At 40.7% G+C, this 18,569-nt stretch overlaps 1 protein-coding gene across 1 annotated transcript in view; it reads left to right on the top strand.

Annotated features, from left to right (window-relative positions):
* LOC124622366 (sialin-like) overlaps positions 1 to 18,569 on the top strand; it is an 80,273-nt gene that overhangs the window by 10,176 nt on the left and 51,528 nt on the right. Inside the window, exons 2-4 of the mRNA XM_047148044.1 lie at positions 8,119 to 8,303; positions 11,540 to 11,773; positions 11,853 to 11,940. Of these exons, the coding sequence (XP_047004000.1) occupies positions 8,119 to 8,303; positions 11,540 to 11,773; positions 11,853 to 11,940 (507 nt within the window). The remainder of the gene's footprint in view (positions 1 to 8,118; positions 8,304 to 11,539; positions 11,774 to 11,852; positions 11,941 to 18,569) is intronic.

An 18,569-nucleotide genomic window follows, 5' to 3' on the forward strand; every position in this document is an offset into this window, starting at 1 on the left:
TCTTGTTAAGGTACATCACGGGTAAAATTTGAGGTCAATTAGATGGTAACTTACTCTTAAAGATTATATTTCAAATTCATTTGTACTATTAGGAAATTTTTTTCATATTCAATTCAGTGGCGGCTCGTAACAATACATTTGCAATTATCTCGCTGTCACTTGTATAATGGAACGTTTTTGCTCCTATTATAGTATTTTTTCGCACATGTCGGTTTTCGCTAATGGTTGTGAAAAAGAAAAAAAAAACAGAACTGATCGCTTGGCAGTATTAGCCGGGAGACCCCCGTCTGGAGTTGCGCACTTGTGCGTCGATGAAGATGAGACGAAATGATTAGGACAACACAAACACCCAGTCCACGAGCGAAGAAAATCTCTGATCAGCCCGGTAATCGAACCTGGGGACTCGCAATCTGGATGCAGCGAAGCTTAGCACTAAGACCACGATTTGTGAGTGCTACAATAATAGACCTTGTGAACCGCCGCATCTTATTTCGGTACGCATAGCGCAGTTATAAAATGTTATTCAGTTGTCTGTTTGAGACGAAGGTTCAGGGGAATAGTTATCTAATTTGGATATCAGTACACGGATTTTACAGGGGGTAATCAGGAACTAAGATTACAAAGTCTGCAATGAAAAGTGTACATATACAACCAATATTTTTCGACATAGCCTCCATATCATTCAAGGTACTTGTCGCTTCGTGGGATGAATTTGAGTATACCTTCCTTGCAAAATTCCTGCCCTTGCGCATCCAGCCACGTTGTCGTTAAGTGTCTCACATTCTCGTCTGAAGCGAATCGTCGGTCTCCTAGGTGCTCCGTCAAGTGAGAAAAAAGGTGAAAGTCGCTTGGAGTGGAGGGATGGTGGCCCATGACGTTCCAACGAATCTGCTTCAACACCGTGGTGGTCTTCGTGAAAGTATGAGGTCGCGCGTTGTCGTAAAGGAAGCTGACGCCCTCGGTAAGAAGTCCTGGAGGCTTCCTCATGACTGTTACGCGCAATCGTGTCAGGGCCTCGTGCAGTATCGGTTAGTGGTCATGGCCTCCCCCTTTCCAAAAACCGCGTGAATATGACACCCACACTGTGCCATAACATTGAGTCCATCGCCCTCCCAGCGGATGGAGTCACCTTAAGCTTCTTTGTCTCTGGAGAGGATGGCTGTACTCACTCCATTGACAACTGCAGGCAGTGTAGTGGTGGATCAGTGTTTCGTCATCCGTGACAGGGCGGTGTAGAAAACCGTTCCCGTCCGCGGAGAACCGCTGCAAAATTTGTAGATTCCAGCCTATGCGCTTCTCTTTGTGTTGGTTTGTCAGTTTTCGTGGAACTTTCCGCTACGATAGGATATTGTGAACAATGTGACGAACTCTTCCGAACGACAATTCCAGTGCGGCCATAACGGGATCGACGTGCTGCCCTGAATAAGCTCGGCCAGCCACAGTGGCCGAGCGGTTCTAGGCGCCTCAGTCTAGAACCGCGCCATTGCTGCGGTCGCAGGTTCGAATCCTGCCTCGTGCATGGATGTGTGTGATGTCCTTAGGTTAGTTAGGTTTAAGTAGTTCTAAGTTCTAGGGGACTGATGACCTCAGATGTTAAGTCCCATAGTGCTCAGAGCCATTTGAACAGTATCGTGGACTACTCCTGGATATCACCAAAGCAGCAAGTCTATCAGGGACATTTCAACCCTTTTAAAGGTAGGCAGGAGTGGTACTCAAGCGTCAACTTTAGGTTACAATATCTCTGGATGTAATTAACATTTTACAATGCAACAAACGGCACTGATTACGTATTTGTTTATACGTTCAGATGTGCTAACAAAACTAACGTGGTTCCATTTTAAAAAAACGTAGGTTTGTGTTAAAAAACATACTTCCGTGCATTTTTGTATGGTTTGTATTAAACAATTACACTAGCCGCTCTCCTCACGTTCGGTCTGTGGAATCGGTTCGTCAGTATTTGATGTGGTTTACAAAATATATCCAGCGGTAACGTTAGGTGACTCACCCTGTATAATGCTTCTCATGGGTATACAAATTAATTAAGTAATTTAAGTGAAATTCACATGTGAATAAAACAAAACAAGATCACTCATCAATCCCATTAAGGGGACAGTAAGACAATACATTCTACTCTCGCGAATCGGGGCCACAGGAATTCAAGCAAAAGATGCATCGTATGTAATAATATAATTTTTTAAAATCAATATGAATATGCAATACAGACTGCCTTTTATGTTTTATCAAATATCGTTTGCAGATCGCTGATATTTCAAAGTATGATTGCACAAATAAAAGATATTTGAGTGAAATTACAGAAACTGATCTGAATCAACAATGCCTAAACGAATCGAACATCTCATCTCACAATGCAGCGCTTACCAAAGCAGGCTCAGTGCCACATCTGAAATCAGTGCTATCACCCACAGAAGCCTATTTCCGCCTAGTACAGCACCAGAAGTCGGAAGGCTGCTAACGTCAGAAACTCGCATCTGCCTCCATCGGGGCCTAGCACGAGAATCTTGCATCTGCTTCCGTCTTAAACTAATCCCAGAATGATCTTCAGACTTCACATCTGAGCTCTCATCAAGCTTCGGGTAAGAAAACCGCTCCAGCTTGTTTCTGGCCAGTTATCTTCTTGCAACAACTGAACGATCAGTCACCACTCATATCCTCCTAAATGAATTTTTACAATTGGCCAATGGAACAGTGGGAGATTGACTTGTTAACATACCCTCCTAACAAAATATAAAATTAGTTGAGTGGGATTATCCACGTAAGCGAGACAGCACTTGTTTGTTCGACAAATCGTTCCAGTACCAGCTCGTCGTAGAACTTGGGCCCTTTGAAAATTTTCTGTTGACTAACTTGGGGCTATACTACAAAAGGTTGCTCCTCGTTTCACTACTTAAAGGAAAGACGCATAATTACACAAGAGATGGGGCGTGGCTGAAATCTGAAGGACGATTTTGTTTTCCAAGTCGCCTCACACCACCGAATTTGAAGAAGTAACGAGCTCCATACTGTAGAAGAAAAATCTTCCATGGCTTGGTGATCTACTCAAAGAGCGCTTGTGTGGAAGGGGAACCCCAGCTTCCTTCATCTACGGTGCCGAATTCGTTTTCCATCCATAAAGACTTGCCAGCTGTGGCGCAAACCCAAAGCTGGCGTGAGGCCAAAAGCGAACATTAAGTTACTAGACAAAAATTTATTATTTTATAGCGAGTATAAAGAATGGATCATACTCTGCCTACAACAAGAGATTAAACTATTACAGTCGGAAAATGGGATGAGGTACGGTTGACATACTGAACTTCTGCTGTTGTTTCTGCTAATTATTACTACTTTGTCCACTTCCTTCTTGTTCTAGAGGCAGAAATTAATCCAGAAACAGAGGTAGAGGTTGATCTCAATGAAAAAACCCAGCCAAGAATTGGTGGATCGTTTTACAATGCTACTGAACTTTGTCAACTGATACTCAACATTGTTTGTGCTGGAGATGAAGTTTTCATGCTGACCACGCAGGTGATCAGACATCTGTTTCTTATCGCTCTTCCAAAGCAAAATGATATTCCTAAGTTCCTTTGTATTCCTGTTTACAGCCGTATTCAGTGATGATGTAGCGACCTTATGATCACTGATTCGCTGTTCTACACTGGGTCGAAAAGTTCGGATCTGTTTGTCACCAGCAGATCTAGGATGTTACCTACACTAGTCGCTCCTCTGATTGAATGCGCAAGGTAATTTCCGGAAAAGCTATTTGGAACAATTTTACACGACTCCCTGTCCCCACTATCCTCTCTAATCACTTGAGTTTCCTAGCGTACAGGTGCTACGTTGAAATCTCCACCTGATACTGAAACATGACCGGGAAATTTACGAAATATTTTCGAAGTTTCATCTAAGAGGTTCCGCCATCACTGGTCCTGAGATACAACACCTCTCTTTGTCGACAAGAAATTCAGAAATTAAAAAAAAAAATATTTTCACCCAAAATGAAACAAACACTAGACGGGTAGTTTGTCCTTCTAAATCTATACTTTTGCTATATAGTTCAATATGGTACAAATAGAGAAAACTCCAGACGCCACCTCCATGCAAGATTTTTCTTCTAGAATGTCTAGACGCAGGCTCGTCCAAAGTGTGCCCCTGGGGCGCTAGCGCCCGCGATCGCTCGCGGCCAGCGCCCCGGGCGATTTCGTATAGGCCGGCCGGAGTGACCGAGCGGTTCTAGGCGCTTCAGTCTGGAACCGCGCGACCGCTACGATCGCAGGTTCGAATCCTGCCTCGGGCATGGATGTGTGTGCTGTCCTTAGGTTAGTTAGGTTTAAGTAGTTCTAAGTTCTAGGGGACTGATGACCTCAGCTGTTAAGTCCCATAGTGCTCAGAGCCATTTTTGATTTCGTATATTGTCGCAGTGGCCGAACCGTGTCGCTTAGCTGGCCGTGCGGACCGCCCGCCGCGCCTCACTATGCCCCTGTACGCGCGCTTCTTACGGACGACAGACCGCCGCACCAGCAGCGGTTAAAAGCATTGATACGAAACAATGCCGTTAGTCAACAGACATAAGGCTACAGTGGATCGAGGTGGATGGTCAAGAGCAGCAGACAAAAAGAAAGAGGAGCGGCGCGTCCGCACTATTTAAAACTGAGTGGGAAATTAATTTCCTTTGTACTGCTGTCGAAAATCATGCCAAATGTTTAGTATGTCATCGGAACCTCATGTGTTTAAAAATGTACTCGATTGAACGGCACTTTAATACCTGCCACAAATATCAGTTCGGCATCACTGTGAACTATGTGTTTCCTATCGTATGACTCTTTATTATTTATAAAGATGACAAATAAAACTATATTTTATAATCCGATATGTCACTTAGCAATGTGCCAGTTATCGAATATCAGATTGTCGGCAACAAGGAACATTTCTTTTCGGCTAATTTTTATATTTGGGTTGCATTAAATCGCGTCGCACAGACATAAGAAGAAGTTTCAGGAGCGTTATTTTTTGCCACTTTCTGAAAACCCTTCACAAACGCTCTCTCTGGCAGCAAAGTGTCATTAAGAGTCATTCTTTGTTTTTGTATATTTGTGTTTTTATGGATGGGAAAACATATGTTGTAGTTTGATCTATGTTTCCAATTAATTAAAACGCAAATGTTCCAACAGATAAAAATTTATTTTGCGACCACATTTCACTGTCCTCGCCAGCGTCTAAGGCCGCTTTTCAGAGAAACTGCGGGAAAACGCACCAAAAACCAATATTTTTTTGGTAGTTTTTATTTGAGTTTCAATGGATGAAACAATTAATTGTTAAAATGATAAAAGTGTTTAAAAAACAGGATTGTACAAAATTAATTGAATGTTCTTTTTTGCCGTGGTAGGAGCAGGAAACAGGTGGGCATAGTTTGTGCGCAAGCTGCAAATGCTCGCTGAGAATTGTGAAAGCAGGGAATCCCTTTGCGGCTGGGAATCTCATCAAGCATTCCCTGGTCGACTCGGCGGCTTGTATTTGCCCAGCAGACCCCACAGAAAAATTTGAAAAAATAGCTCTTTCGCCTCAAACTGTTGCTCGCCGAGTTAAAGATATGGCCTCAGATATGGAGCAGCAATTGATGGAAAGAGCGGCAAACTTCATTTAATTTTCTATCGCCCTTGACGAGTCCGCGGACGTTGCGGACACATCTCAGCTCGTCATATTCATTCGAGGTGTCGACGACAATCTGCGTGTCACAGAAGAATTTCTCGACCTTATACCATTAAAAGACACAACCACGGGTTTGGATGTTTTTCTAGCCGTAGAAAATATGTTATAGTCAGTGGGTTTATCCCGGCGGGGTCAGGGATTTTCTCTGCCTCGTGATGGCTGGGTGTTGTGTGCTGTCCTTACGTTAGTTAGGTTTAAGTAGTTCTAAGTTCTAGGGGACTGATGACATAGATGTTAAGTCCCATAGTGCTCAGAGCCATCAGTGGGTTTAAAATGGGAACGCCTGACCAGTGTAACAACGGATGGAACCCTTGCGGTACGATGGATACGCACTGGACTTCTGAGTTTCGTCAGGTCAAAAATAGCTGAAGTTGGTTGTTCCTAATTCGCGGCAATCCATTGTCTGATACACCACCAGGCACTTTGTGCAAAGATTGTCAACATAAAAAATGTTATGGGCACAGTTCTTCAAACGGTTAATTATCTGAGATCGCATGGAGTCACACATCGCCAATTTAAAGAATTTCTGGCTGATATCGAAGCGGAATACCCGGACATCCCCTACCACGCCGAAGTAAGATGGCTGAGCAGAGGAAAGGTGCTTCATCGGTGTTTCTCCTTGAGGGGCGAAATAAATACCTTTTTGGAAATAAAAGGACGTCCAGAAGAACTACTTTGTGATCCTAAGTGGGTGGCGAATTTGGCTTTTTTGAGTGACCTTACTGGTTATTTAAATACTTTGAACATTTCACTCCAAGGAGACAATCACACTGTTGTTGATTTAGGGCAGTCGATTGAAGCATTAAAAAAAAAGTATTTCGTGGGAAAAACAGTTGCGGGTGAAGAATTGTGGACCCTCTCCTGCACTAGACAGCGTTGAAGAAGATGTAGATTTTTCAGATTATGTTCAAATCATTTGCGAATTACAAGAACAGTTTGAAAACACATTTTTGGAGATAAGTGAGCTTCAGTTGGCCTTAGATATATTTGTTCGCCCGTTTTCCCTTCGGGCAGAGGACGTCTTACAAGTGCTTCAACTAGAGCTGATTGACCTGCACTGCGATATCCGCCTAAAGGACCGCTTTCTTATGTGTAAAACTTTGGATGACTTCTACAGCTGTCTTCCACGAGAGAAATATCCTTTTTTGCACAAGCTCGCGGCTAAAGTTCTCTCAATGTTTGGCTCCACATATATTTGAGAGCACTTTTTCTCTCTTTTAAAGCTATCTAAAACTACGAACCGTTCATTACTTGGCGATAAAAATGTGACTAATTCTTTCAGGTTAGCAGTCTCACAGAATATTGTACCAAGCCTAGACAAAATCGATTCCTCGAAAAAGAAAAACGTGTAAAATGTTAACTGTCTTATTTAACAAAAATGACTGTAAGAATTAAAGAGCTTTATAGCCTTAATTCTATTTTTAATAAGTTTTCAAACTTGGTCAGTTAAAATCATTACGTACAAAACAGCAAACTAAGCATCCGATTTCTAAACTCTGAAAAGGGATACAAAAAGCTGTAGCACGAAGCACAACAAAAAATATTTACTTGTATCTACTAACAGTAAGAACGAGACTTTATATCCCTTACAAAAAATTATTTCTAAAATAGAATATTTATGACTATAGTTCATTTAAGAAACTGATATATTTTTCAGAAGACGCCTATTATGCATATGACGAGTGTGCTTGTGCAGTACTAATAGAATCAACCTGTGGGTCAGAAAACTACTAAGTTATTATTCGATTCTTGTTTTGGATATTGTTTCCTAAAGCTTTGCGCAGTAATTCTGCCACACGAACATTAGTTGTTGCCTAGACAGTAAATGGTTTGCTTATTTTACCGCTCATCGACCTCTTTTACAGAGGTGCGCTTCCTCTGTTATTTTGTTTACGTTGGATATAACCGCAGGACAGTCCAGAGCAGTGCTGTGCGGTCTCACTCGCTCTTGGATGAGCCTCACAAGTTGGGATGGAGGCAGATCAGCAGAGATTTCTTAGTCTTGGACCAATGCAAACACACCATATTTCATGACCAGCTCGTCCCCTAATTCAACGTCACTGTGCGATTATGATCCCCACTAATCTCTCCACGGAACAAAGCAGAAATTGCAATTCCCGCAATTATCGATATCTACAAACAGAATACAAAATTCTTCCGCATGCTCATACTGATCGTTACAAACATAATTAATAATTTCTTTTTATTATTATGTAATCTTGTAAAAATGTATTACTATAGTGAAAACCAATTCGAAAAATGAGAAAAAAGTTTGAAATTCTTTACGATGCTGCAGAGTACTTATGTTACACATTTTGAAAATATTAAAAAGAATAAACAATACAAATGATGATTGCATCAAGAAATATTGCTGACAACTTTATCCTTAGACGTGCACATGTTACTTTTTTTCAGCTCTCCTTCCACTTCGGTATGCCATAGCAGCGATGGGTATACTGGCAATCCTCTCCCAGTATATATTGAAGGTGACTCTGTCGGTGGCTCTTGGTGGAATGGTCAAGCAAGTAGCTCAGGAAACCTCGGCGGATGAAACTTGTCCCCTGCCAGACACTGCAAGTATTAACTCGACAGACAGTGAGGTATGTGCAACTGCAGTAACCATAAAGTACCAAGAGTAATGTCATCGATCATAATTTATCGAATATCACTGAGGTGACAAAAGTCATGAGATACATCGTAATATCGCGTCTTGCCTCCTTTTGCCGGCGTAGTGCGGCAGCTCTAAGTGACATGGACTCACAAAATCGTTGGAAGTCCCCTACAGAAGTACTGAGGCATGCCACCTCTATAGCCGTCCATAATTGCTAACGTGTTGCCGGTGAAAGATTTTTTGCACTAACTGACCTCTCGGTTATGTCCCATAAATGTTCGACCGGATTCTTGTCGGGCGATCAGAGTGGCGATCTGCTGGCTCGAAAGATCCAGATCGTTCTTCAAACCAATCGCGAACAGTTGTGTCCCAGCCACTTTGGGAACATGAAGTCCATGAATGGCTGCAAATGTTCTCCAAGTAGCCGAAAAGACTATTTCCAGTCAATTATCGGTTCAGTTGGACCAGAGGATCAAGTCCATTCCATGAAATCACAGCCCACACCATTATGCAGCCACCACCATCTTGCACAGTGCCTTGTTGACAACTTGGGTCCATGGCTTCGTGGGACTGCGTCACACTCGAACAGTACCATCAGCTCTTACCAACTGAAATCGGGTCACACCAGACGTGGCCTCGGTTTTCCGGTCGTCTGGAGCCCAACCGATATGGTCACGTGTCCAGGAGAGGCGCTGCAGGCGATGTCGTGCTGTTAGCGAAACCCCTCGCTTCGGTCGTCTGCTGCCATAGCCCGCTAATGCCCAATGTCGCCGCACTGCCTAACCGATTCATTTATCATACGTCCCACATTGATTTCTGTGGTTATTTCAAGAAATTTTTCTTGTCTGTTAGCGCTGACTACGCTACGCAAACGCCACTGCTCTCGGTCGTTAAGTGAAGGCTGCTGGCCACTACATTGTCCGTGGTGAGAGGGAATGCTTGAAATTTGGTATTCTCGGCACATTGTGGGCACTGTGGATCTCGGAGTAGTGACCTGCCTAACAATTTCCGAGACGGAATGTCCCATGTGTCTAGCTCCAACAACTGTTCCGCGTCAAAGTCTTGTTAATTCCCGTTGTACGCTATACTACCGTCATTTGTATATGTGCGATCGCTATCCCGCGACTTGTGTCACCTCAGTGCATTAAATAGCACAAATAAAAGAGTATTTGAAATGAAAACAAAACTTTCTTGATTAAAATGAGTGGACGCCAGATGTTATTTTTTTTCCCACATGATAAATACTTCTTTTCTCCGTTTTTACACGTATCTGATTGTTTATTCGAGTAATACGAAATCAATCAGCCACATATTCCTGATACACGAAGGTACCTTTATTCGGCTTGAATTTTATATACTGACTGAACGTTTCAAAGAAATATAGTTTCAAAATTTGATGTTTTGTATGTCTCACAATAAAGGACGAAATGAGCGTAAGACTGAATTGGAGATATTCACTGCAGAGTTATATGTTATCTATCCCACAGGTTTAATCACGTTTACCACCCCTTTTGTGGATGGAGTAGTTGCAGTGGTGGGTTAGGATAATAGATAGTTGCTTTATCCCTTATTCTGAAGTGTACAGCACATCTTTACAGCACAATATTTCTTGAAACAAAGGGAACAGTGAGCTTTACATAGCTCAGAATGGTAGTTCTACCGAGAATCCACTAACAGTAAATAAAAACAAGGCAACATGGGGAAACATTGTGCTTCGTATTAGTGAGAGCTTCGAAAAGAAAGAATTAATCCTGACAAAAACGATTTCAGTGTGACACACGATTTCTGGCATGACGATGTTAATGAAAAGATATTTGCTGATAACATTATCAGCAACCCGTGGCCTCTGTTTTTATTTTTTACGATGTTGCCGCTAGTCGTTTCCACAATGGCGTGTGGTGCATGTTATTGGTAATAGTTAACTAGTCACACATTACTGTGGGTCGATGAAAACGTAAGAAAACGACATGTAGGGGACCGCGTTGGATAACATAGGAGTGTATGGACTGAGTACTGGAGCTTAAGAAATGGATATTACGATAGTTTTGGCGTGTGAATTAGTACCTGGCGCCTACAGAGCGGAAGCAAGATTCAGGAATGGATAAGGGAAAGGAAACGGGAAAGGAAACGCTATTACCGGTTGGGATGAGTTCTACTGCATGAAGATCTGAGAAAGAACACATGCGGAACTTACTTTTTGGACGGGTACAAAGCATTGAGAGCTGAAGCACTGATATGACTTGCTACAAATGGAAAAATGATTAAGCGGTGATGAGCAGCAAGGGGCGAGGGAAACTTTTAGACTATCTTCTGAGCGGAACAGAGGCTATACACATATTCAAAAACACAGTGAACTGACTTCGGTTAAGACAAGGTGTAGCAGGTGAATGAGATTATATAATTGCTCGTCGGTGGAATATTTGGAATGAGAACTACGTTGCTAGCAAGAAATCATCGGTAAGAAGAAGGAGCTGTTCAGTGTGTGTGTGTCGATGTAGAATGGATTCAGGGGCACTGGTGAATACAGATCAGGAGGATGTTGCACTAGGACATTTGGAATAAAAGAATGTATGATGTAGACAATTTCTATAGCCCTGGGCAGAAGCTAATGGCTACAGTGGTGTTGTATATTTGTATTAATCACATTAATATCCCATTGTAGCACAGACGCAAGTACTGACAGGCCTGACAGTAATTATTTTAATGTGTGTCACTTGGGAAATGGTTGGCGTTGTGTAGTCAAAAGCCAAAACTGAGCTCCTCAACACTTAATTACTTTTGTTTTGGTGCTGAAGAGCAAGATGTTCAGCACCCGGAATAACATCGTCATCACAAGTGGGAGGGGTGCGATTTCCATCCTCGTATGAACATCCTGATTCAGTTTAGTTAGGTTAAATCAAGTGAAGTAAATAGTGAGAGGGTTCCTTCAACACTGTCGCTGACCATTTCTTATGATTTGAGCGGACACCACTTTACTAAGGAATGCTACATCTCCACGGACAGAATGTTGGCCTATAAACCATAAGTGTTCTTCTCTTTTTGTTTCATCGAATCTGCGTCATTTTAACTCATTATCAAGCTGCCATCATGAAACTAATAGATCGTTGGTGGTAAGACGACACTGGGATGGGAAGTTACGTCACTACAAAAAGATTTGTTAGAGCTGAGGTTCGTATCTTTCCCCTGTAGCTGCTGAAGGATTGTGTGTCATGTTTTGTGTTTCAGGGAGGACAATTTGAATGGGATGAGGACATGCAAGGTTACATACTGTCCTCCTACTACTACGGGTACGCAGCTGTGAACATAATCGCTGGTTACGTGGCGGCCCGGTACAGCGCCCGTTGGGTTTTCATCACAGGGCTGCTCGCTGCCGGTGTTTTCACGGTCGTGGGTCCTATCTGTGCCGATGCTGGCCCCGTGGTCTTCATGATAACACGCTTACTCGTAGGCACATTCTCAGTAAGTATTGTCCGGATGCGACTCCTATTCTGGAATTCGTGATTTATAAAGTGCTAAACCTATTACAATATCTTTTCAGGGTGTTATCATACCAGCAATGCACGTGCTACTTGGCAAATGGTTCCCTGAAAACGAGCGACAAAGACTGGGAGGACCCATTTTCTCAGGTAATGTCCGCTGTCAATTCAGTGTGACCAATATTCATAATTTTTTTTTAGGGGTGGGGATTAAAAATTTTCTTTAAATTTTGATTTTCTACATGCACAGGAGTTATTCTTCAATCAAGGCTTTCTTTCACGAGATAACCAAATAAAACACTGAGGAGCTGTGCATAGTTAATAACATCACTTTGTCTCATTGTCGTCAGAGAAGTTAGAAAGAGCCCCGAACGAATTCCGTTTGAGCTAATGCATTTTATCTAAAGAAAATGCTGCCATTATATATACTGCTGTAGTTTAAAATGGTGACATACTTTTTTGCGGTCCCATATGACATCACTCACTCAGAGAACTGCCATAATGATGGTGGAAGGTGGCAAGAGAAATAAATCACACGCAAACCTCACAAAATGTTCAAAACGAGCAACCCAATACACACGTAGAAAAAATTGTAACAGAAGTTAAATTGTCTCCTCATTAGTATTCCTGTTAAATGTCATCCACTAGCACAGTTAATTTAATTAATTTGAACCAAGTATATTGGAAAATAATTGTCACTACTAATCATCAATTGTTGTTTTACCTTAAGGGTTGCCACCTCAAAATGTGAAAATATAATTTCGGTTTTAAATACTCACCTACTTACTACTTATGATTTTTGTCAGCATGCTAACACTGTTCGAGACAGTTACCACAGCTACAGGTATGTGGACGACACACTCACAGTTTGGCCCTATGACCAAGAAAACTTACAGAATTCCTGTGCCAACTAAAGAGCATACATGGCAACGTTATGTTCACTATGGAAGTGGAAGAAAACGGATGCCTGCCACTCGTAGACATTCTGATAAAGAAGAACCTCGTTGATACCCAGGTACATTCCGCTAACATCAAGGAGACATACATCGACGTGGACCTAAACGCCAATAATTACCAATATCCAGGGCAATGCAAATCTGTGTTCATCATTCCAGTGCACTGACCGCGAGCTGTATGCATCAGGGAAAGTCTGCCTACCGAGTTACAGCATCTGCACCAGCCGAGCAAGAGGAAGAAAGAAAACATCCAGAAGAAGAAACAAAGCCCTTGGCGTTCTTTCTGTACGCGGGGCATCAACAGCCAAGATTGCCAGGATAAAGGAGAAGCACAATATGAAAATATTTTTCTCTCAACGGTTAAAATCAGGAAGACTTTTGGAGTAGTTGAAGAACAGTTAGGGGTACAGCAACTAGACATTACAGCTTCCGTTGCGAGTGTGGCATGCAGTAACTAGGATAGACGCAGCTATGCATCTCGCAGTGAAGTTCAGAACATATGGGAAGAGTTCGGTTCTGTCAAAGCGGTGGCAGAGTACAGTATCGCATGTTTTTTTTTTTTTTTTAAAAGAGAATAACATACTGTGCAGTGTCCAGAGGGTTCTCGGATTCGATTAGCAAAGAGACGGTGGAAATAAGAGTACACTACGATCTTTTCTACTGGGACATTGGTTTCCAGCTGAGCTCCTCATGGAACGCAGTGTTGGGAAAAATGGGTATGGAATGCGAGCGGCAGATGCAGCAGGGCAACAGGCAAGAAGCACCAAGACTCGATGTCCAGAACCCGCACCACCCGTGAGGGGACGGGGGGACAGGGGGAAAGGGGGGTGAGTGGCACCACGCCACTGGCCGCGACGTTTATTCCGGAGGCACATGATTGGCCCATCTGTTGGCCGCTCGGCAGAAGTGTCTGCATTCCAGCTACAATAAACGAAAAAGACACTTCGCCTGAAGATGACGAGTAGAAAACTCGTCGAGTCGTAGCGACAACACGATGATGTGACTCAGCTGATAACCCGAGAAAATTTCTTCAACGGTATGTCACATCAACATTGGTGACGCATCTTCAATAAAGAATATACAATCGACTGTGAGGTATCTACTGTGGACTTTACCACTGTTTACAGTTTAGAACTGGTTGTTGAAGGTGTAGCGTTATTTGTTTCAGCAAATTACGAAAATACTTATTATACTTTCTTTATAATTGAGCAGGATGTAATGCTTGGGAAACCCAATGAGTATACAGAGAAGTGTTTGGCAACTAATGTCATCTTAATAGAAAGATGTTTTATCACTGTGGATACAAACATACGAGGGACTCAGTCCAGCAAACCACAGGCAGCTGGCCGAGATTGTCGACTAAAAATTATTTGCATAATAGAATTCGAGGAAATAAGGTAGATTATTTGGGGGAAAATTCGCCATGAAGCACCTATCACCTTGTTGCCAATGAAATGTGTACCTAGAAGGACGCTATCATTGTTATTTCTGTAACTATTATGATCCACAGTTGAAGTTTTTGTTGCTGGTCGGAGCCACAATCGTCGCACTGCAGTAGCTGGTGGTGGCGGAAAATTAAAAAATGCAAGATGATGAAAAACTTAGAAAAAATATAAAAATTTAAAATTAAAAAAAAATCCATATTATTCTGGAATATCAGGTACGCCAAGATAGTTTGTAAATTTTTTTATTGATTACCAGTTTCGACAGTTCTGTGATGTCATCATCGGATGTTTAACACATTAACAGAATTGCATGATTTTTACAAAATTGCAAGTCAAATAGTGATGTTGCGGCATTTTGCAACAATATGAAGCAAGGGACATCAACAAGCCAAAGATAAAAACCCGACAAATACAGAATGTACGCCGTGTTGTGCTGATATCCTAGCATACTTGTCCACGTAATGGTCACTATAGTGTTAACTGGATGAGTGTGTTAGAATATCAGCACAATACGATGTATGTTTTATATTTGTGGGTTTTTTATGTAACGATAGATAAGGAGGACTTGGCTTGTTAAGTTACAGATAAGGGCGTTGATGCTGCCATCTTGGATGGTGACATCATGGGTAGGTCACTGATCTGGATTACGTGACCTCATGAATGTAAAAAATTAATATTTTTTGACATGTAAACGAAGTGAGTCAGAATGTTTACACTGCCACTACTGCCGTGTGGAGTGTACTGGTGAAACAGAAGTTACCCCTCCTCCCCCCTCCTACCCGCTCTTTACAAAAATAAGAAACAAATTTCCAAACAATGGAGCGAAATTTTGAATCCAGAATTCATCTGAACCAGTGAATTATGCTATAACAGACCATACATGCACTGAGACTGAAGATCGTCACGATTAACAGTTGCTATGATTTTAGGTTATTGCTGAGGAGTGTAAGTTGTTTACGCAAATAAAAAACTGAATATTCATTTCGACAAATAGCCATTTGTCTCAAACAACTCCGTTTAACATCTTCTACTATTTTTCAACAGTTCAGTGCGTGAAACAACTGAGGACACATTTCTATATACGGTACTTGCTACGAGCTTTGCGCTTACGAACAGTGATGAACACATTAGCTGTAAAAGATCTCGGAGTATCAGACCATCACTGTCAAATAACAGCAGTAAAGTCAGGCACTGAATCATTCCCTAAACTACGAGCCAACAAACGACATCTATCAGAAATCAAAATAAAAGATTTTTCGAAAGAACTAGAAAAACAAAGCTGGGATGAAGTGTATAAGGAAACCAATGTGAATATGAAATTCTCTAAATTCTCCACATCGTTTAAATTGAACTTTGAAAAGGCACTTCCAAAACTATTCATGTCTGTATCAACATATCACAAAAACAGATGGATAACAGCAGGTATTAAGAAGTCCTCCCAAACACTTCAGCACCTCAGTTCCATGAAAACGATTCGCAATGATCTTGAATTCTTAAATTTCTATGATAGATACAAGAACATCTATAGGAAGGTGCTGGTTGCTGCAAGAAAATCATTTAATGACAAAGTAATATATAATGCAGAGTGTAAAAGCAAAGCAGTCTGAGATGTTATAAAAAAGGAAACGGGAGTGGCAAACAAATACAGAATAACATACTGCTAAGGGAGGGAGATAAAGTAATAAATGATCCACAGCACTTAGAAAACCATGTAAACGAGCATTTTTCAATTATTGCAGAGAAGCTACAGCAAAAATTCCTTCAAATAAATATAACATCTGTAAATAATGTTGCACTGAATACAATTATGTTACTTCCAACCACAGAGAATGAACTCAATAAAACAATTTAAAAACTAAAAAATAAAAAGTCAGTAAGCTTAGATGAAGTACCAATGTGTGTACTGAAACAATGCATAGGAATTATACAAGGCCCCTTAACAAATATAATAAATGAATCCTTCACATCAGGGATATTTCCAGAGCAGTTAAAACAGGCAAGAATTGTACCTTTGCTTAAGAAAGGTAATGCAGAAACATAGAAAATTACCAGCCGATTTCCCTACTATCAGAATTCTCAAAAATAATAGAAGCAATTATGAAAGACAGATTAATGAATTACATAAATAAATACAATCTTTTAAGCGAATCACAGTTTGGTTTCCGAAGTAGCAAAAATACAGAGTCAGCCATAGTAGAATTCACAAAAGTTGTACTTGATGTTCTTGATAAAGATGAGTGTGTTACAGGCATATTTTTGGATCTTTCTAAGGCGTTTGATACAGTCGACTACAAGGTTCTATTAAATAAATTAGAAGCATTAGGAATAAGAGGGGTAGCTAACAACTGGTTTCGATCCTACCTAACAGATAGGGTAGAAAGAGTAGAGATAATGCATACTTCAAATAGATCTAAACATTTAGTAAATCACTTATCAGAACCAAAATACATTAATGTAGGGGTTCTGCAAGGTAGCATATTAGGACCAATATTGTTCCTGATATACATTAGTGACTTTCCCAGTAGTGCTAGTCATGGCGAAAAAATCCTCTTCACTGATGACAGCAATATTATAGTCACTAAGAAAACAAGAGAGCTCCTTGCCGAAAAAGCAAATGAAACTCTCAAGGAAGTTTATGATTGGTCAATAAGTAATAAACTTACATTGAACTTCAGTTTGAAGAGGAAAAATGAAATTGTTAAATTAAATGTAGATGGCACCTCTATAGACTGTGTAACAAATGCAAAATTTCTAGGAATGAATATTGATTCTCAGCTGAAGTGCTGTGAACACACAAAGGCACTTGCAAACAGAATGTCATCAGCATGTTATGCCCTTAGAATCCTATCATCAGTGTGTAACATGCAGTGTGTTTTAGTTACATATTATTCATATGTACACTCAATTCTTAGCTATGGAATTCTTTTTTGGGGAACAAATGCACAAAATATGAACATAATTTTCAAACTCCATAAAAGAGCCATAAGAATAATAACCAACAAGACTAGTCAAACTCATTGTAAAGATCTGTTCAGAACACGGGGGTTTTTAACTGCTCCATGTGAATACACTTACCAGTCAGTCGTACACATCAAAAATAACATTGGTAATTACTGCACAAACAGCTCTGTCCATGATCATGCAACAAGAGATAGACTCAACTTACATTTACCAAGAAAAAATAAACATAAAACTTAAAACAGCATTGCCTACCAAGGAATAAAACTGTACACTAAATTACCGAAAGAGATTACAGAAATTGCCAAAATACACTTATTTACAAAGACTCCTAAAAAGTACCTGTTATGCAATACATTTTACACATTGAAGGATTATTTGGCTAAAACAGAGTAGGGGTTTGATAAAAAGATGTTATTCAAATAAATAATAATAATAAAAATGTAAAATATCCAACATTCCACATAACACCTTCACTTTATGTTTTTTCCTTCTTTTTTTCCTTTCTAGAAACACTTACCCCCAAGTATGAATAGCGCAATACTAACACCCCTTCCTCTTTCTCAGCTCAACATCTCACTCATTGTGGAGGGATGCTGACTCAGTTTTTCAGGATAACAAATGGGAAGTTGTGGTACAGAAAATGGCCCAGAGATCAGCAGTGTGTGTGTGTGTGTGTGTGTGTGTGTGTGTGTGTGTGTGTGTGTGTGTGTAGTGAGTGAAGTGTTATGAAACAATGTGTGTATAGTGTGGGCAGTGACTGATAGTGAGATATGAGTGAGCAATGTGGCATTACATTATTTAATAAGTTATTTGTAAAAAAAAGTATTCTATGCCAGGATTAAATCTAATGATTGTCTCTAACTAAAAGTCTGTAAATATATGTGTATACGAATTAGCTTCTTTTAAATTGATCTAAATTTGCAAATGCTTTGACATGTCCTATAGCCTTGTAAAAAGAGATCTACGGATAAATAAAGCTACTACTACTACAACTAGGTTACAATGTGTATGCGAATGCAGTGGTTTAAAAGACTCATGAGCAGAAGAGGAAGGATAGCAAGTAGGAATGAAATTTAACATCTTATCGAGACTTGGACCATGAAAAGACAGAGCACTAGTTAGAATGGACAACATTGGCGAAAGGGACTACCTGTCACTTCATAAAAGGATCGATCCCAGCAATTCCTCTCCATCTTCAGACAGAGAGTTTGGAAAAACAGAGCAAGGTGGCTTCGGAAGAATTGTGAACCATTTCCTCTCAAACATGTGTTTTGGTCACTGACCATATGTGCTTTAGTTTAGATAATTGTCTGAACTTTGGAGTTCTTTGCGAGAAAAGATGGAACTCATAATTTTTAGATGTGAATCAAAGATACTACAAAGTGTGACTACTTAAAATAGCAACTGCTGTGTTTGG

This window comes from Schistocerca americana, chromosome 7 (genome assembly GCF_021461395.2).
Source record: "Schistocerca americana isolate TAMUIC-IGC-003095 chromosome 7, iqSchAmer2.1, whole genome shotgun sequence".
NCBI lineage: Eukaryota > Metazoa > Arthropoda > Insecta > Orthoptera > Acrididae > Schistocerca > Schistocerca americana.